The following is a 20,928-nucleotide window of genomic DNA, read 5'->3' as shown; positions in this document are numbered from 1 at the left end:
TTAAAACTGAATTTAAAACTGAATTTGAAATGCTACATTTAACTGTTCAAGAACTTTTAATGCCTTCAGTTTGTGGAGGCCATTTGAGTAGTGAACTCGTTGTCATGTTCAAGGAGCCAGTTTGAGATGATTTGAGCTTTGTGACATGGCACGTTATCCTGCTGGAAGTAGCCATTAGAAGATGGGTACACTGTGGTCAAAAAGGGATGGACATGGTCAGTAACAATGCTCAGGTCGGATGAGGTGGTTAAACGATGCTCAATTGGTACTAAGGGACCCAAAGTGTGCCAAGAAAATAACCCCCACACCCTTACACCACCACCACCAGCCTGAACCGTTGATACAAGGCAGGATCAATCCATGCTTTTGTTTTGTTTACGCCAAATTCTGGCTCATCGCACGAGGCAAAGTTTTTCCAATCTTCTATTGTCCAATTTTGGTGAGCCTGTGCCAATTGTAGCCTCAGTTTCCTGTTCATATCTGACAGGAGTGACACCCAGTGCGCGAAAATCCCAGTAGATCAGCAGTTTCTGAAATACTCAAACCAGCCCGTCTGGCACCAACAACCATGCCACGTTCAAAGTCACTTAAATCACCTTTCTTCCCCATTGTGATGCTTGGTTTGAACTTCAGCAGATAGTCTTGACCATGTCTACATGCCTAAATACATTAAGTTGCTACCACATGATTGGCTGATTAGATATTTGCGTTAGCGCGCAGTTGAACCTAATAAAATGGCCGGTGAGTGTATATGTCTGTGTCTCTAATCTGTCTCTGTCTTATAGTCGTCATCCTCTAGAGAAACAACGGCAGCTAGAAACAAGACTTGTGTTCAAATACCCTTCCTTCAGTGAAGGTTGAATCCATCATCACCACACACACGTACGTACACATCTCCAGCCATACCATGGTGTAATTGCTCTTTATGTTCAAAAAAAGAATCACAGACGTGCTGCACAAAAGAGATTGTCAGACTGCGTCTCAATCAAAGCCGAACTCTTTACCCTCACTGTCTGTCTGTCTGTCTGTCTGTCTGTCTGTCTGTCTCTCTCTCTCTCTCACACACACACACACACACACATATACACACACACTCACCAAAAAGTCAGGGATCAGGTGGAAAAGCAAGTTTAAGAAGACAGACAGAAACTTGTCAAAGTTAATTACAAAACACACTGTTAAACATCACCAAGACCTTCTAAATACTTTTATTTTACTTAACCAGCTACAGTTCCTTACTCCCTCTGGGTGTAACAAAATATAAAAATATATTGATTGTGTGAGGTCCCAGTTAGTGTGATTTGGGTGAAGTAGAAAGTAAGTCCCATTTTCTTTTGTATTGTACAAATTACGATGATTTAAGACAGCTAATTTTCCATGACATGGTGTATAGATAATCAAAGGTGTGTTTAAGTTTGCTTTGTCTCAAAAGCCTGGAAAAGAAGGCAAGACTTAGTATTCACTCTGATTTCTCCAGTACGATATAGTAAATGTTTTTAAGTGATTTAGGAATTTTGTTGCAGACAGTGAAGGTCTGAAGATTTGATTGTGAAAGTTGTTTAAGGTGCTTCTCTATTTTTGGACTTTTAGCCATGCAGGCTGAGGATAGTTGTATGCATGACACAATAATGAAAATGTCATTAATTTATTTATCTTGTGATGATTTTAATACTTTACATTAATACACTACATACTAGCCAGAGAAATACAACTGAAATACTTTGCTCATTGATTACCATCGGCTCTGCACTTTCTGTTTATATTTTGCAAAATTTTGTGATCCTGATTACTAATGATATTCACTCTTCCTTATTATTTCTTATTTTTTGGCAAAATATAATTCATATTTTTACTTTTCCACAGCAGTATTTCTCAAGTTACAGCAGCTAGAAAGCCTTGCGTTCACTCTTTTTGTCTTACTCCTCCTGTGTCCAACTAATAACTAATTATAATTGGGAGCAGCAGGTACGACCCTATACAGAAGCTGAACTGGTGTTTCATCACCTACTGCTAATTCTTTGGCATCCCTAAAGCCTGGTTGTCTAAGACACGTACCATGTAACTGTCCCCAGTTTGGGGACCTTTGTGTTCCCACTTGTTTCCACACATCATTTCTGAACAAAAAATATAGCGAAAAATAAAGCTTTGGCCGTACCAGAACCAGCAGCCTGGTCCTCTGACAGATGCTGGGCAGGTAGGGGAAAGGCGGAATCTCCTCCCCTCTCAGACAGCTACTGAGCCAGCTGAGCACACAGGGAGGCTCTGCCCTCAGGAAGGACGGACGCTGCATCTGACCAAACAAGGCTGAGGAGGGAGAGAAAGATAGAGGGTGAGGGAACAGAGAAAGACAAAAGAGAGGAGAGGAGAGGGAGACAAAGAGAGGGGAAGAGAGGGATGACAGAGCGTGTGAGGAATGCACAAGTTGGAGTACAAGTGGAGACAAAGGGGGATGGAGGTAGGAAAAGGATCGGACATGATATGGATTTTGAAGACAGAGAACCAGAGAGGAAAGGAAGGAAGAAAGGGAGGAAGTAGATGATAGAGGGAGCCAATAAATGAGTTGTGTTTTCTTTGTTTTGGTTTTTTTTTATAGTACAGAAAGACAATAGCTCCTACAATAAATACAACCTTTGTAAGGTTGATGATGTTCAGAGACACTCAAAAGTGTTGATGTCATGTTTATGTAATTTCATCCCTTCCAAGCAACCCACAATTACAAATGCAGTGACACAAGTTGTATACAAATTAGATACAGAGATGGACAAAATAACAGAAACACGCTACATTCCAACAGCCCTGCATGCACCCATTCAGTGAAGCAGTGGTTACAAATGGAACTTCACCAGTAAGGACTGAAAGATATTGTTGTGAGTGCCCTTCCTGTTATTTTATCCAAACCCTGTGTATATTCAGTATTTGAGTTATACTACAAGAAACCCCAGACATACACCGGAACCCTATGGACTGTAGAGCCGGCCTTTATTAGCAACAGACCATCCTGTCCTCTCTATTCCACTACAACATGTCTTGCCTGTTTCCTGACTTAATACCATTATCAGACTATGGAATGGGCCTCACCATGGTCTATGAGGCAGCTCTCATTGAAGCCACTAATTAATGAAGGATAGTCTCTCCAGTACAGATCCACATACTCTTCCAACTGGAGGTCTCTGCAAACACAAACAAAACAATTATAATATAAAGCATATTAATATTCCTGTATAGCAATGACTCCATATACATGAACACGTCACACCTCACAGGTTGGATTTGTCCACCATAGTGAAGAAAAGGAACATTTCCACTCACAGTGACAACGTTTCTAGTCTTTTATCACTGGGTTATTAAGTCTACCTTGATACCAGGTCTTTCCTAGTGCCCTATCTCTGCACAGCTGGACACTAAATTGCTGCAGGACATTGAATCAAATCTAAAAATGGCTCCACATTCTCAAAGAGCCTCTTTGGCATTTAACTTGTTTTTGAGCAGTAATTAAACACTTACTCTGAGACAGCTGTGAGTCATTACCATTCTGCTCAACATCAGATAATCAATAGTTTTTAATCCTGGTACCAAGCCCCGACTGTTCGTGTGTGTGTTCGTGTGTGTGTTATACATGCCATCTTGGACAGTGTCTCCCAGCCACTCCATGACGTGCTGGTCAAACAAAGGAGTACCTTCTGCGGAAGACTCATCCCCCCAAAAAGCACCACAGAGCACCTTATTTATTGATATTGATATTACTCATACCTCTATTACTGCTGTGCAAAACCCTTCGTCTCATTATAACCTTAATAAGCTACACTTAACTTGACAGTTGACAATTACCTTATACCATATTATTATCATCAACCGGTAAAGCCACTTGGTATTTCACACTTATTTTATTTTATACTTATACCTACTTGGTACTTAATTTATTTTCTGACCTGTATTATACTGTATTATATTTTTTGCTAGTACTTCTATTCCTGTGCACTGACGTGATAGTGAGCTGCTGTAACAAAAGAGTTAAGGGGATCAATAAAGTATTTCTGATTCTGATTCTGAAATAGTTAATGAGCGTACAGTCTGCTTTAAATCTTCTCAATACATATTTGTGTTAAGTCTGCACCTTGGGGGAACATAAATGTGAGCTAAATCAATGTATCTGATAGGGGTGTAAGTTGTAAAGATGTCTAATCACTGTTGAGGAATCCAGTCGTCTAGATGGAGCACTGTTTATCTCCTGTTGGGAGATACTGCTGGCTTTTGCCCTCAAGTTTTGATGTGTCACTTTCCCGTGGACAGAAATTTCCTGTACCAGAAATTAATTTGGGTAAATATCAAATATCAAGTGATGATTATCCGTTGAGCCTGCAAACTGAAGCCCCAACATAGGCTGGTCAAATCCCTGCATATTTACATGAGAATCAGATTTTCTCTGCATATACTTTTATATTCCACTTGTTTGTTTTGAAACCTGTTACATGTGATTTTTTTTTTTTTTTAAACCTTATCATAAAATGGTAATATAGGATGTGTGAAGAGGATTAAAACCAATTTCTTCCTAAAATCATTGTGATAAATGTTTGAAAAAATGATCAGGATCATAATTTTTGCCTTAACCAGTTAGCCTGATAAAGTAGAAAGAGTGTAAAAATTTGCACCATACTTCACAACAGCCCACATACTAACCAACACAGGCCAATTACTACGAAGAGTGCTTCACTCTCCCACACCACCTATTCTGTTATTGTCATTGTCACTAATCACAGCGGTCACTTGACAAACCGTTGAAGTTTATTTCTCAGTACAAATCACTAAAGAGCCTTGATTACACACAAGCTTTCACTGAAAACAATTATATGTGTTTACCCTTTTCTTCTCATGGTGAGAGTTAAACGTAGTTGAGTGAAAAGTAGATCAGGTTTTGTTTGTTGCAATAAATGGCACAAGGCTCTTCTTTGTTTTGTAACCTTTATGTATTAAACAGTCCTTGCTTTTTCTGGTGTTTCACATTCATTCAGTTCTGTGTGAGCATTAATTTACTCCTTATATCAATTTATAAATATACAATACAAACACTCATGTGGCAAGCCTGCACCACATGTTATTTATGTTCCTTGTAGTAGCTCACAGAAAACACACACACACACACACACACACACACACACACACACACACACACACACACACACAGGCAGTGGTCACCTGGCCAACTGTTGCAGCAGACAGACCAGTGATGTGGCTCGTGCTCTCTGCAGCTCGTCCAGCTGCAGCTCCTGATAGAGCAGATGGAGAACGTAGAAAAGAGCAGGAATGTGAGGAAAGAGAGGAGCTGAACTGTCCAACTTCAGAGATGGACTGGAGGGAGAGGACGCCTAGGGCAAAGGAAGGAGAGGAAAAAGAAAAGTCAAAATAATGTGGATTTTGTGGATTGCTCTGTTAGATGAACTCCAGTACCCCTTCACCAGCACCACCTGTCATGTTCCAAATGTGTTCTTTTTTTATATTGATTTTTATTTAACTCTGTTAATTATATAAAAGTTAGTATTTTTATAATACTTTTTTCATATAAGACATAGTGATTGCTGATGTATAAGTTTGGTCAAGTTTACATTTGTACTATTTTACCACTTGGGAGGGGCAGAACTCGAAGTTTCAACCATTTATCCATTACTTTTCACTACTGCAGCATATATACACTCAGTTGCCAATTTATTAGGTACACCTAGCTAAAACTAATGCAGTCTAATAAAACAGTCCTGCTATAAATCCTACCTTCATGAAGGTTATAATGCTTGCATCCAGCAAGATGCATCTGAATCAACGCAGCATGAAGTCTTATTCAAACAAAGTGCATCATACCCATCATGGTCCAACCCAAATATGCAGAACAAACAAACTAAATAAAACAACATGCAATATATCAATCTACATAGAGTGAGTTACTTACAGAGGACAGGCCCTCAGTTTCTGTGATAAGAGTATTGCTGGAGCCACTGGAGTCCACTGGACCACAGACAGGCTGGGAATTCATCTGACGGTGGTAATGAGACCCCAACAAGTAGTCCCAGTCCTACACAGAGAGGAGACAGATAAAAGCCAGTAAAAAGGTGGGTTCTCTGGCCAGTCAATGTTTTGCATATAGGGCATATATATAAAATAAATAAAAAGCATATTACTGCATTTTTGACAATTAAAAGGCAGCATGTGTTAGGGACAAATAATAATAAATAATAATTAATTGGAACATTCAGAATGCTGCATTGTTGTTTAGAATGTAGAATAGAAAAATAGACATTGCAATGAATCTTATGTATGTATTTTAGTGTGTTTTATGTCAATTGTATGTATTAATTGTGGCTGCAAAACCATCACCACATGTGGGCATGGTGAACCATCTGGAGCACACAGAGCTCAGAGGTCACAGGCTGACAGGGAGCAGCGGCATGCTTCAGTTTAATCTGGCTCTTGCATTTCTTCAGGTCAAACACACACACATACTACATGGCACATCCTAAGCCTCCAGCTGATTGACATTTGACATATGTGTCATATTTTGCTCTGATGAGAACCCACACAAACACAGATTACTTAACAATTCATGTGTCTGTGTGTGTTTAGGACTGTAGGACAGACTACAGCTTATTTTCTCCATTATGTCACGTTTATTTCAGACACACATTGAAACTAGCCCCTGGGTTAATAGGGTTTCTCTAGAGTGCTGGGCTTTCCCTTTGTCCAGAACTGTTAGGGTGTGCTGGCTGTGTTTTTCCCCCACCCACCGGAAATTATGAAAGCTAAATTACTTTTCTGGCTGGCTATCCGTGCCACAAGGAAAAGACTGCCACATTTCTTTCAGTGTCTGTTCATATTTGATGTAGGGAACTACTTCAACCATAAAATGTTTTGTTGGCATTAATATTTCTTCAAACCTTAGAAACATTTACTAGCAACAATAAACATTTAACTATCTTAAACTATGATTAAAAAAAAGATGTCCAGGATGTTCCCAAAACCTTTCAGAGATAAAATACATTTTCTATCACTATTAAAAGATCATTAAAAAAAATGTATCTTGTTTTGACACTGACTCTAGTAATGAAGCATTCCCTTTATAAAACTGATCCAAATTAAATGCTGTACAGTCCATTCTTTCCAACAAACATGTGATATCCTTCAGAGACAAGTTATCTTAAACTAGACATCAAAAATGACGATGTACTAACTGTGACACAGACATCACAACAGATCACACACACACACACACACACCTCATCAGAGCCTCCGTCAGAGGGACGAGCCTTTTTGGCTGCAATCACTGGAGAGAGAGGCACTTCAAAATGCAGCTGGGGAAAGAGGGGGGAGGACACAGAAAGCAAGGTCAAAACATGTGTAGTGATCAAAGTTAAAATAAGGTTTAAAATAGAAAACACTTCTACAGCTGACTCACATTTCTTGTCCAGGTCAGGCGCTCAGTGTTGTACCCCATCAGTGTCATGAAACAGGTGACAAACAGGTTCCACTCTGCATGTGCACTGGGACCACCAGGGGCGTTGTAGATGTTATACCACTTCACCAAAACCTGCATAATAACATGTGAACAGTTTTTACAGAATTTATTAAAGAGTTTCTCTATTACCACGTAACTATTTTACTCAAGCAAAGGAAAATGTTTATATGAACTTAGATTAATGTCGTTTTAAATAAAACAATGAGAATGCAATTGTCAACCAAAATAGCGATGCAGGTTTGGCATGATGGTTAAATTGTACGACAGACATAACATTTGGTTACAATGTAACTGGTTCTCTGAGTGTAGAGTCTCTCTGCACACAGTTAGAAAATAACTAGGTTGGCATGGCATTATTGACCAAAAAAATAATACCATGCCAGCATAGGTTTGTCCATAAGTGTCTAAAGAAGTATCCATGTAGCCTGATGTGGTTTCTTTGTGCAGTGTTTTTCCAGAATTAATCACCAATTCCACAAACCTTTATGGCAGCTTCTTTGGGCAGGATGAAACGAATCGCCTGAAGGCATTTCCTCACTGAAATAAATCAGAGGAGAAAAGGGACAGAAAAGGTGACAATGGAAAAATACAAGATGTAATTTTAGAAGGTATGACAGTGTGAAGGGATGTAGACATTTTACAAAAAGGTTTTTCTTCTTTCTTTGCATTAAACAAGCTAATTATTGACAATAATTTTTTTTGAGTTAAGTGATATACTCAATATGTTAAAAAAAACTTAATTCTATTTGAGTAAAAATTAACCCTAAGACCTATCAAAATAATCGAGTAAAAAGTAGAAAAAGTAGAAAGGCAATATTTCCACCTTCTTTGTCCGCAGTTGTTGTTGTTACAACCACAGCGCGCTTGTTTGACATACTGTAATTATAATAGTTTTAGAAATATATCGAGACCATAGACTGTATAAAATGACGATATATACCATGCAATGGTAGAAATGTGCACCGGTACAGATTTTGCAATGCCGTTTCCACAGCGGGAGCTCAGTGTTTCACAGTATATTTCACTGTATTGTGATATATACTTTCGAAGAGGAACACATTGGCATTTTGAGTTATTTAAAAAACCAAAACAGATGCACAGACATTCTGATCCTGCTTTAAAAAGAACCATGAAAGTGATATTATTCATTACAGAGTTACGCTTTAAAGAGACCTTTTAGGGACCCATTCTAGTCCAGAGCCCAGAGATTAAAGAAACACCAGAAGGTTGCTGGTCTGAATCTCTGGACAAGCTGAGAAAGAGTTTAGGTAATTTCCAACAAATACATGAATGCTGGACCAGAACATTGTAAGAGAAGAGCATAGCGCTCATTCAACTTTTGTATTTCCATTTGGATGAATAGAACTAATCTAACTCATTAATTCATTTTAACAGAATTATTTTTTTCTGATGATCCCCATCCTGTCCGAATTTTTGGTCTCTTCTCCTTAACATTAAAAAACAGAAAAGGAAATTAAAAGAGAACCACCACTACAACAGTTATTAGTGTTTCTGTGTCTCCTAACAACTCTGACCAATCAGATTCCTAATCAAAGTCACCAGGCTATCTTAATTGGACATCCACAGTGGGAAAGGTCAGGGAAGAGGTGGTTAAATGCCATTTCATTAGAGGGAGAAAGCCTCGTCTGTAGGATCGATTACTAAATAATGGGGACCAACGCATGGCAAAAACACAAAGGTAGACACACATAATGCAGACACATGTCGCTTGAAGGCAGGCAGGCAGGGCAGGCACGCACGGCACGCACGCGCACGCACGACGCACGCACGCACACACCTTTGTGATGCTTAAGGCTTTTAAGAAAAAACAAGAAACAGAAGGCGAGCTTTAACAAAAGCTAGAGGAGATTAAGAAACTTGAAGGTTCATGGTCAGAGCAGATGTTGAGATCTGAACAGACCCAGGGACCCATCAGTAATAAACAACACAATAGAACAGATTTACGGGTAGATCTCTGCTTTAATTGGCTCAAAAATAAAATATATTGTCAGTGTAATGTATATTAATTATTCCTAAGCACTTGGTCATTAGTGCTATTAGTTTTTGCCTAGGAGACATAAATCCAGATTGAAAATACAGCTTTTTGGCCAGTGTCTGCAGTAACAAGTCATTTACAAGAACTTTGTTTGCCACAGATAATTAAGAAGATTAAAAACAATGGCATAGAAACAAGAAAACAGTTTTTTCCTGTGCATGTGATTTTTCTCTCAGAACTACACATGGAAAATTCACTGATCCGGTGGCTTAATCATTATCAGTGGGATGCTGTGTGTGTGTGTGTGTGTGTGTGTGTGTGTGTGTGTGTGTGTGTGTATTGTAATGGAATCCTCAATACATCAAGATTATACGTCACTGTGTAACAACGTAGGGCAGCTCTCAAACCTAATTTCCAGGACTAACTGCTCTGACTCAGCCGTCTGTGTGTGTGTGTGGGGGGGGGGGCTGCTATTATTAATGCTGTGGAGACATAAATCTGTTTACACAGTCAAATGTAATGATTTACACTATGGGGACTTGTATTGTGTCCCCCATAATGTAAGTCTCCAGGGAATGAACGCAAGTCAATGTAATGTCCCCGAAATTGATGGAAACATAACTGTGTGTGTGTGTGTGTGTGTGTGTGAGTGTATATCTCACCGAGCTCTGAGGTAGCAATCTCTGGGATAGAGATCCTCAGCATTGTGCCACTCCTTAGTTCCTAGAGAGAGATTGTGGACAAATTCAATGTATACATATTCAGTTCAATTTCATATCAGTGCAATACAACTGGTCTATCTAAAGTAAATCCTGTACTTAACTATAAATCTGCTCCTACGGCGGGAAGGAAAATGGGAAACAGCAGACATTTTGACTTTGGCATAGCAGGAAACCATAGGTGTGACTAATAACAATGGCTCTGTTCTATTGAAGTGGCCCAGTAAGCCATGACCATGAGACAGCATGCAAAATTACCAAGATCTTGAAACTGAAGCAGCTAAATGGTATTCAGCCATCATTAATCTTATTATTTACATCTGTCCTTTTCCTACTGTGACATATCAAAATGTCTGCTGTGAAAAACAGGCTTAATGTCTACCACAAGGCAATGAAATACCTCGACAGAGAAGCAAAAATCCATCTTAATAGAAGAATAAATTGGTGTGTGCAATGATTCACTGTCTCCAAGTACACCAGACACTGACACTGAATCACACAAGGCTGAAAACTGCTGCTGCTACTCTCTGTATCAGATTAAACTTTCAAATCACCCTAATCAGTAATGTCACAGGTGTTTACTGACTGGGGTCTCGCCGGAAGTACAACATGCTTGAAAGTTTCAACCCATATAGACACAGTCTGGCTTATGCTGACTGCATGGTAAGGGAGCTATAACCACATCTTTTGGAAGTTGTGTTGTCCTGTACATATTTATTTGTGCGGCTGAAAAGTGAAGCCAATGCCTTAAAACTGCATTCTTTCTGATGTCCAGCAGGCACCGACTCCACTGTTTGCTAAAAGAAGTCAGATTATATAGAAGTCTATGAGAAAATTACCCTACTTCTCACTTGATTTATTACCTCAGTAAACAGTTTATGGCCTCAATCGCTAGTTTCAAGTCTTCTTCAATACAGCATGATGTTCATTTTGTAAATGGTTGTAACAGCAACCTGTCAATCACGATAGAGGCGATGCGTAACCACCGCACTGTGTACATTTAACTAGCCGTGAACTTGTTTTTGGGTGGTGTCGGTGTTTTCGAACTTTGACCCTTTCACAGTGTGTTTTCACTTCATTAAAGTTAATTGTAACATTTTGGTCGCCTAAAAATGTCTTCAGTGTTCGGTTGTACTAGTACATTTTGTTTTAAGCCTGTTTTTCACTAGCCAAAATTAGCATCCCAATTATTATCACAGTTAACATGAATTACGGATGCACCTTGCAAACTTAGCTAGCACTAGCGTTAGCTGATAACTTAGCGTTTGCTATGTTCCCCAGCTTCAAATATGTGACTTCCGGTCACTGGCTGCACAAAACCAAGATGGCGACGGCCAAAATGCCAATCTCAAGGCTTCAAAACGGTAGTCCACAAACCAATGGGTGACATCACGGTGACTACGTCCATTTCTTTTATACAGTGTATGGGCCTACCCAAAACGTTTTTTTATGCTTTTTTGTATTTAGTGTCCTTTCGCTCAAACTTCTGATATTTCAAGCGTCCAGGTTCTATGAATAAAATTAATGCAAGATAGCTATTAGAAAATCCTATCAGTTTTTGACACTGGCAAAAAGTAATAAAATATCCAGCATATCAGGAAATAGTCAACTGGCATACTTGGAATGAAATTTGCATGAAACCGGGTTTTACACCATGAGTCTGACACATCTTTTCCACATCTAAAACCTGAATTATTCATCACAATGTACGACCCACTGGCAAAATACCCTTGATATTCTTTTCATTTTACAAACAATTATCAATATGTTTGTTTCCCCTCCCAAAAAGATCAGAAAAAATGTGGCACTCTAGTAGTAATAAAGATTTGTGTAACATTGTAAATGTAAACATTGTGTGGAAAAGACTTAAAGTAAAAAAAATTAAAACAAAGTAGGGTTTGCATTTTGTATTACCTTGTCATTTGCCAGTGCCTTCATCATTTCAGACGTTAAGTGTAAAACATTTCCTTTTTCCCCAGTCTGAAGTACACCTGTGAACATTTGAGTGTTCCAAATATTTCATGACCAATTACTGTGCTCCTTAAAATAATCACAGCAATTGTCATGATCTAGAAAAATAATTGAATAATATTTTTAGCTGTGAATGCAGAGCAGATAATTTCTTTTAGGAGGATTCCAATTGCATACATTATCACGGTAGATTTGGCCCTTTTCAATAGTTATATAGTGTTAGAGGGAAAACTGACTACAACATCTTGTTGCTTTAATGTTTCTTTTTTTCCCAGCAGGGTTGGTCCTGTTCTTGTCATCATTTCACAGCACTGTTGGACTGATTAGAGAGAAACCCAGAGAAGAAAATAAACCATCGACCTGACAACATACAGAGAGCAGTTGGTGCTTTGAAAGCTCCAGTGAGCTGCATTAGCAAACAATTAGTCTTCGGATTGACACATCAAGGGGTCAAAGAGAAAATCAATGAACTGAGGCAATATGTCTAAAAAGCAGCAGCCTGCAGAAACTGTTTTGCACTTTTACACAGGGTGGTTTCTGTTGATGTGTGTGTGAAAGAAAGAAACAGTGTCGTTCTCTTAAAGTGTGTATGTGTATATTCTGTAGAGTCCCAGGGCTGAAGAGACCGTCTGTACCAAGTCTGACAGGACTGACCCAGGAGGCACAAACACACAGAAATACTCACTGCTTTGTAACTCCTATATACAAATATTAATGGGCCTGATTTACACACACACACATCACTGACTATAAACAACCCTTTGAGGGAGACTCACACAGAGTTGTTTTCTATGAATGATCGTGACTGCAGCTGCAGTCAGTCTGGAGTTCCCTTTAATGCACTCCATTGCATAGACATCAGACTCTTTGTATGTTTTACTGTAAAACCACAGGAGGTTATAATATGAAAAATGTATAGTGACACAAGTTACCATTCAGTCTCATCCACTTCCAATATGATTTTTGTTGGTTTAATTTCTGCAGTGTGTACCAGAACAGCAGCTTCTCAGAGTCAGACATACATCTTGTGAGCTCAGTTTTCACTACAACATTCAAGTCTGGAAAACAACCCTAATGAATCCATTCAACCTCAACAGGTAAATGTGGGATCAATCAGCAAATTATGATGCATGCTGGGACATGACTATCGTCACTTGAAAACTCCAGCAACAGATCAGCAAGCCCTGTATTTCTTGGACTGAATCTCTTTTCAGTCTGAGTTGTTTATTGTTGTGTATTTAAACTGACTATAGATCAGACCTCCTTGTAATCTCTATCACCGGGAACAAAATGATTAAAAATGTCACTTCTACAGGTCAAAGTGTTAGAGGTAGACACATGTAATTTGTTTGCCTTCATAAAAACACATACACACACACCAACCTACCAAAGTGACCCGGTTGCAGACGGGGTCCCGCAAGGCATGGATGTAATTCGTGGCTTGTTGGAAAGTGTAATCTTCCAAAAATGAACCTTCGTGGTGCTTAATGTTTGGACCCCTAAGCTCTGACACTGGTGAAGGCATTACGGCCTGGAGGAGAGGGGAAAAAATAGAGAGGTGAAGCAAAAGTAGAGAGAAACAGGGAAAACTGAAGGAAATAAAGTGAGTAGCCAAGATGAGGTGACCGAATGTAAATTCTAAAATAAAAAGACATGGGTGTAGCAATAAAGGTTGTAAGGTGTAATTCCGGATTATTTCAGTAACACTGGCACAATCTCGTAACCTAAAAAATACATTATTACAAAAAAATACCAAAATCAAATAATTCAAACTGTCAATGCATAAAGAACAATATGTGAACACATATTCTCATATAACCTCATCCAGTCTTTGGAGGTGCCTACTGCCAGCATTAGTCGGCGTGCTAACGTTCTCCACCAGCGTGCTGAGGTGAGGGAGGTGGTTGGTCAGGCTGAAGGTGGGCGACAGGAGGCCAGGGACAAACACCTTACTGACCTAGAGGAACACCAAGACAGGAATCTCATGTCTTTATCACACAGGACTTCACTTCAATAACCAGAAATGTGATGGACTAATCTGACTAAGCCTTGATGTTTTGATTCGTCCTTACCCTGGTGATTCCTGTGTAGAGAACCAGACTGCCACAGGCCTCCAGAACCAGCATGGCATCTATATTCTGAGGAGCAAAGTTGTGAAGTTGTCAGAAACATGTTAAGTCACTAGGGCTGCAACTAACAATTATTTTCATTATCGATTAATCTCCCTTTTATTTTCTCAATTAACTGTTAAATCGTTTGGTATTATTCACATGTGAGAAGCTACAACTAGTGAACTTTTAGCATTCATGCTTAAAAAATGACTTAAACGTGTTTAAGTGTCTTTAAAAAAAGAACTACAACATAAAACCTAATCTAATACAAATCTTTTCCAGATAAACTATAACTGTAAAAGTTAATTAAAAGCTATCTACCAGCAGGTAAACTTTAATTGAAATCCAAAAATCAAAATTAAAAACAATTACAAAATTTCAAGCTATAAGTACTCTGTTGCACAGTATATCTCATCAATGAAATTCTGTTATAAACACTGGTTGTATGGACTTCTGGTGATGATGATATTCAATGAAGTCCTCTGAGGCAGAGATTTAGCTCAGTTAAATATACACACATTGGTTTCTATAGGTAAAGACCTGATTATATCAGACGGAACTCATAAACATTCAGATGCATTAAGACCTCTTACCAATGTTCCCAACTTCACACACAACAATTTGATGTTAAATAAATATGCTGATGCTACAGCCCAGACCAGCAACGAAATCCATACAGATATCACAAATACAGAGAGAGTGAAAGCAGAGGAGTCTGTCTGTAAGTATTCATAGATGCATCCTGGTTTCAGAAAGCAGGCCCTATATGCAGAACATTTCTAGTATCATTTATCATAGTTTTCAGTGGTTGCAGTGTCAAAGAAACTCGGAAATAACAGACTACAGTGGTTTGCAGGTATTTGAGTCTAGTATTAGAATCAAACCAATGCATCATCAGCTTTTTGGTTCAGTACCAACTACACAACCTAACCTAACCTAACCTAAACAACCTAACTAACCTAGTCTTCATAAAATAAATCCGACAATGAAAAGACATGAAATGACAACTGATCTGCACTCAGTGGCTACTTTATTAGTTACACCTGTACAATCTATTGCAATTGAATACAACAGCTATTCCATAAATTCTACCTTTACAAGTTTATAATGTTTATTTTTTTGGTGACGTCGGAAATGTGTAAATTCAAATATATGTTCATTTTGAGGTCATGGCTAAAGGTGGTGTTGTACTGGTGTTGTATTGAGAACTGTTTCAAATTTTTTGTCCTTCCTATTTACATACATGAGAGGGGCCGAATATTAGAAACACCTCTGAATATAATTCAGTCCAGTACAACAACATCACTAACTATGATCTCAATGCTAAAACATATCATTTAATTAATACCTCTATGACAGTGTCAACAAAAAACTGAACATTATAAGCATCATAAGTCGACTTTATGGCAGAACAGTTGTATTGGATTGCATTAGACTGTACAGGTATACCTAATACAGTGGCCACAGTACAATAACATACTGTAAGATGTCATTTCTTGTTTTTGTAATTCCTGATCTGAAAATTATCTAAATAATTCAGCTACTTATTGAATAAAATACTAGTGTGGGTATTAATTAGGAAGCTTATTGTCACTAACCTTCACCTACTCTCTGTAAATCTTATAAAAGCCTAAATATTGTAATCTACCGGCAGAGGCTCTGCATCTTTGGCAGGGATGGTCGTGGCTGAGGCGAAGATAAGCTGAGACGTATCGTTGCTCTCAATAAATTTCACACATCTGTGGAAACAATGAAAAAGATGTTAACAAAATCAGGTGGAGAGAGTGATGATGAAGAGTCAGAAAAAGTAAAAGAGAGAGTTACATTTAAACAATTTTTGAGTGGTTTGTCTGGTGTTCTATGTACATGAGCGATCAATGTTTCCATAAGGACTCGTTTAGTAACTGTCATATGCTTAGATAACTGTCCTTAGAATTAGACTATTTAAGACTTTTTCCAGACTTTTTATGGATCCCTAGATAGATCATAATATTAAGTATATGCATGCTACTGTGTGTCTCTATCAAATATTCATTGTGTATGACTACAGTGTGTATGTTTGTCGACCTGAGCTGTTGGTGAGACTCCACCAGGAAACAGAGGTAGCGGTTCTCGCACAGGTCAGAGGTCAGGAATACTTTGGACGCCTGGCTGCTCATCTCCCTGCAAACGCAAAAAGGCGAAGATTTGTGTGAATCAACAGCAGTTACTAAGCATCACACAGCAACAACAAAAAAAAAGGAAAACAAACAGGGGCCAATTTCACAAACATTTTGAGAATCATCTCACATTTATCATCGCTGCGCGGGGCCCCAAGCTTAAGTGATCTTGATTTGATGATCTTAGAGCAACTTTTGAGCTAGAAATGGTCAAGAACTTTAAAGTCAGTGAATATCCTTCTAGATATGATACTCTCTTTTTGATGCTGTCATTGACAGGTCAACATAAATCACAGCAACTTCTTAGTAATTCAGAAATTCTAAATAAAGTCGCAAATTTGGCATCATGATGAAATGCTTCACTTCTCTCTACCTGGGTGCTCTCAAACTTCCTAATGGTGTGATAAAAAAATTACAAATCAAGTATTTGAGGAGAACCTGATTACAAAACTAAATAAAATTACTATATAAAGAAATATTCATATTTTTCCAAAAAAAAAAAAATATCAGACATAACACAACAGGGGAACACAATTCTGGGTGCTGGGTAATGATAAATGGTGACATACCTTTATGATAATAAGCTAATACATTTTCTGGTATTTACTAGTAAATCCTAAAAGCTGTGTGTCCTAAAGTCCTGGTGCTAAAATAAACTAGAAAGCTAAGTAGCCTTACATTACTGAACTCACCAGAATGAAAGCCATCATTTAGAAGACAAAGGTGAAATCACATTAGAATAAAACTATCAATAATTCATTTTCAATAATTGTCAGTCATTGATGTAAATTAATCATGTGTCTGCACAGACTCTGCATCTGTTTTCAGTAGGGTTCAGTCCTGATAATTACCTGTGACAGCCAGCTGTGACTGTCTCACTCCACAGCTGCTCCATGCAGAGGTCAGGTACGATGGGCTCCATCTCTGGCGCCAACATCGTCTCATTGACCGTGCTGTTGGGAGAGGGTAACAAGCCATGGTGCGCCCTATGGGACGGGCTGTGGAAAGACGTGTTGAAACGAGCCGCACCTGAAAAGGACGGAGCTGCCATGCCTGGAGAGTGGGCACGGCTGGGATGGAAGAGAATAGGAAAATAAGAAAAAAATTAGTGTTTTGATGAACGGATCTCTTCTTTTTAAAAAAACAAACATCAAGTGCCTCTACTCACCTGAGGGCAGCCATGTTGGATATACTAGGGGAATGAACACGAGAGTGTAATCCAGGTGAAGAAGTCATGATCCTGCTCTGGTGGCTGTGCAGAGCGCTGTAGTGGAGAGGAGAGCTAGTACCAACAGCACAACTAGGAGAAGAAAACCAAGGAGGGGTCAGAAAACAGCAAGGGACCAGAGATGCTTTCAAGGATCAACTAATGAGATGTCACCAGTGGAAACATTTAACATTAAAAATCAAAATAATTTATGCTTATTCTTCTCTCTTTTCTGTCTGGTTTTGTCAGTCTCACAGTCACAACTCACAATCTCAGTTTACAGTTTGTCTTTTGTTTTAGTTATTTCACAAATGGAGGACTGACGGTGTCATCCTTAATTTTGTGTTTGTTTGTTTAGTCTCCATGTATACATTTTATTGAACTGCTATTGATGTTTTATGACATATAAACTGATATATGCATATAGGGCTGCAAGTAACGATTATTATTATTTCATTTATCATTATCAATTAATAGACTAATCATTGTGTCTATAATATATTAGAAAATAGTGAAAAATGCCCATTATAATTTTCCATAGCCAGTGGAACCAATAGTCAAAAAACTCAAAGACAATAAGTTCACTATCATATATGACAAAAAAAAGCAGCATATTTCAGAAGCTGGAACCAGAGAACGTTAGATTTTTGCTTTAAAAATGACTAAATCAATTAATTGATTATCAAAATAGTTGCTGACTAATTTTCTGTCTATCAACTAATTGATTAAATCAACAAATTGTTGCAGCTCTACGTGCATACAACACTTCACCTTCATTACCTTGTTCCAGTTCCGGGACCAAGTCCGGTTGCCCCACTGCCACCAGGGGAGTCCAGGCGGGAGATATTACGGAGGTGAGAGGTCAGGAAGCCTGATGCCATCAGACCCAACGGTGTGCCAACTGGATCTGCTGTACATCGCAGGACTGTAGAACGCTCCTGATGGAGGTAAGCAGCTGGAGGTTAGGGACAGGTAGATTCTGTGTGTGTGTGTGTTTGTTTGTTTGTTTGTGTGTGTGTCTGCGTGATCACTCACATCATGTGTGACCTTGCGCAGGGTCCAGACGGAGTGTATTCCCTGTACAGTGTCATAGGAGACAACTACAGAGGGCTGACAGCAGCTGAACACTATCTTCATGGTGGCATCAGATGCATACTGTACACGGGAGCCTTCAAACAGACCTGGAAAAACACACACATATACAGCGATTACTCATTCAGAGAGACAAGAGAGAGAGAGGGAAAATGTGTGTGTGTTTGTCGTACCTGTAGGTTTACACACTATTGGTGCGATCTCGTCTAGAGGATGCAGCATGCTGAACACTGTGGGCAGAGGTTCCCTGTAGAGAAAAAGAGCTCAGTATCTCAGTTACCTGCCAAATGACAATGGTTTGTGTGAGTGTGTGTGTGAGAGTGTGTGTGTGCGTGTACATGAGTATGACTAGGAGGCTGTCTTTAATGTAGACACATTTGTTAAGGTTTTGAGCTTTGATGTGTGTAACTGCATTACTTCACATGGGTGTTTGGATCTGTGTGCCATGCTGTTGCTCTTTGCCGTGAGCTTGTGTATCCACATGCGTGTGCAGTGTTAGTGTGTACCCGAGGGGGGCGAGTTGTGCGTCCGTTGCTGTGTTTTTTCGTTCTAACAGAAGTCCAAACTTGGTCGCCCAGACATTTGAGACCTGGAGGAGACAAGAGGGGATAGACAGGAAAGACATTTTTAACATATTGTTATGTTGTTGTGGAATAATGACAACAATGAAAATGTTCACCTTTAATGCTTTGATTTTACTCGATTAAGTACAAAAACCAATGCCATTTCTTCAACTTGACCAGCAAACTGCTAGATGCCCTAAAGGCAACTCTTTAAACCTGCAATAACTTTTTTGGGCCACTTGGGGGCAGTAGAAACACATTGTGAACATAACATTGACATATCATCTTTTAAGTTGTACTTGTTAGCACACAGTTGCATAATTACACATCTAGCAGTTACAGAGTAACATTGTCATTCATTTGGAGTCATGTTTCTGGCACCTGGCAAATATAAGTCCAATATTTACTCTCTTTTAGCTTTGTTTTTGGTCTCTACCAACTTCTGAGGGAAATATGTGGCTCTTGAGCTGCTAAATGCCCTACTTCCCAGCAGGTCGCTGTCACTGTGTCTGTCTGCTGTTTGGTGCTGGGCAGGTAGAGTACAGTGGGTTTTTAGAGCTTTTACGCTGTAAAAAGCTGCCTGCTGTGGCCGAAAACGACACTATGGGTTGCACGGAGTGGAGCAGAGGAGAGACAAGTAAAGTGAACATTACTCGAGTTGAAGACAACTCGTTTAGTTATGTAATGCTGAAATTCAACAATGGTGCTCTGTCGTGAGATGTAGTGACTTAAACCAACGGTGAGTAAGAAAAAGTATATACGAGTAGAGGAAAAGGCCACTAGCCGCTAGGCTAATTTATTCAGTGAAAAATTCCATAATAATAATAACAATAATAATAATAATGATAATAATCATGGTGACTAGCAAAAAACTATTGTTTTGTCTATGAACCTTGACAGTTATACAGGCTTTCACAAGGATTTTCTTGCTCTGCTCAAAACACCAACCTGTTTGCCTTTATAATCATTTCAATCATTTAATGAGTGTGAATATCCCTCCATCACAACCTTCACAGGCCTCAAGCAAGAAACACAGGAGCAAAACATGATTTCCTCTGAGCAGCCCACAAACACTGTTTCTGCAACTTACTGTTAAAAACACATCCCTGACTCAAATTACATCTTGTTGCTATGCAACAGACTAATGAAACCAATACACACACACACAGATATAACCCTCAAATATACATGTGCACGCTCACACATACACAAACACATTTTCACTATCAAAAAGATATTTGCATGCGGACAAACACACACACTCATTCTAGTTCAGTATGTGCGCAGACACAAGCAGGGATGTCTCTCTCTCTCTCTCTCACACACACACACACACACACACACACACACACACACACACACACAAGCATCTGATATTGATGGGGTTCATTCTCATTGTCAGCAATCCAAGATTACCATTATTATTGGTTAGCCAGACAATGGTTCAGCCCTAGAGAATATCACTAATCTGACTCACACTCGCTTGCGAGCTCACAAAGATGCACACACATAAACACACACACATTAACACAAGAAGCATCCGGTATTTATGTAGAAAGGAAACAGCTAGGGACTTTCTACTCAGTGGAATATAAAAGTCATGTGTCAGTCA

General features: G+C 39.0%; 1 protein-coding gene across 5 annotated transcripts in view; it reads right to left on the bottom strand.

Moving 5' to 3' along the window:
* The window catches only part of anapc1 (anaphase promoting complex subunit 1), a 153,504-nt gene that overhangs the window by 129,133 nt on the left and 3,443 nt on the right, over positions 1-20,928 (bottom strand). For all 5 annotated transcript variants that reach the window (XM_044215538.1, XM_044215540.1, XM_044215542.1 and 2 more), the window contains exons 6-24: positions 19,260-19,342; positions 18,927-19,000; positions 18,697-18,842; positions 18,442-18,599; positions 17,623-17,754; positions 17,306-17,524; positions 16,363-16,458; positions 15,944-16,034; positions 14,257-14,322; positions 14,004-14,141; positions 13,572-13,715; positions 10,157-10,217; positions 7,980-8,035; positions 7,439-7,570; positions 7,260-7,334; positions 5,939-6,061; positions 5,194-5,363; positions 3,079-3,170; positions 2,156-2,304 (exon numbers count right to left, since the gene is read on the bottom strand). In XM_044215538.1, the coding sequence (XP_044071473.1) occupies positions 2,156-2,304; positions 3,079-3,170; positions 5,194-5,363; positions 5,939-6,061; positions 7,260-7,334; positions 7,439-7,570; positions 7,980-8,035; positions 10,157-10,217; positions 13,572-13,715; positions 14,004-14,141; positions 14,257-14,322; positions 15,944-16,034; positions 16,363-16,458; positions 17,306-17,524; positions 17,623-17,754; positions 18,442-18,599; positions 18,697-18,842; positions 18,927-19,000; positions 19,260-19,342 (2,205 nt within the window). The remainder of the gene's footprint in view (positions 1-2,155; positions 2,305-3,078; positions 3,171-5,193; positions 5,364-5,938; positions 6,062-7,259; positions 7,335-7,438; positions 7,571-7,979; positions 8,036-10,156; positions 10,218-13,571; positions 13,716-14,003; positions 14,142-14,256; positions 14,323-15,943; positions 16,035-16,362; positions 16,459-17,305; positions 17,525-17,622; positions 17,755-18,441; positions 18,600-18,696; positions 18,843-18,926; positions 19,001-19,259; positions 19,343-20,928) is intronic.

The sequence above is a fragment of the Siniperca chuatsi genome, linkage group LG11, assembly GCF_020085105.1.
Source record: "Siniperca chuatsi isolate FFG_IHB_CAS linkage group LG11, ASM2008510v1, whole genome shotgun sequence".
Classification (NCBI taxonomy): domain Eukaryota; kingdom Metazoa; phylum Chordata; class Actinopteri; order Centrarchiformes; family Sinipercidae; genus Siniperca; species Siniperca chuatsi.
The sequence above is the reverse complement of the archived record's forward strand: the minus strand, read 5'-3'. Positions and strand labels throughout refer to the sequence as shown.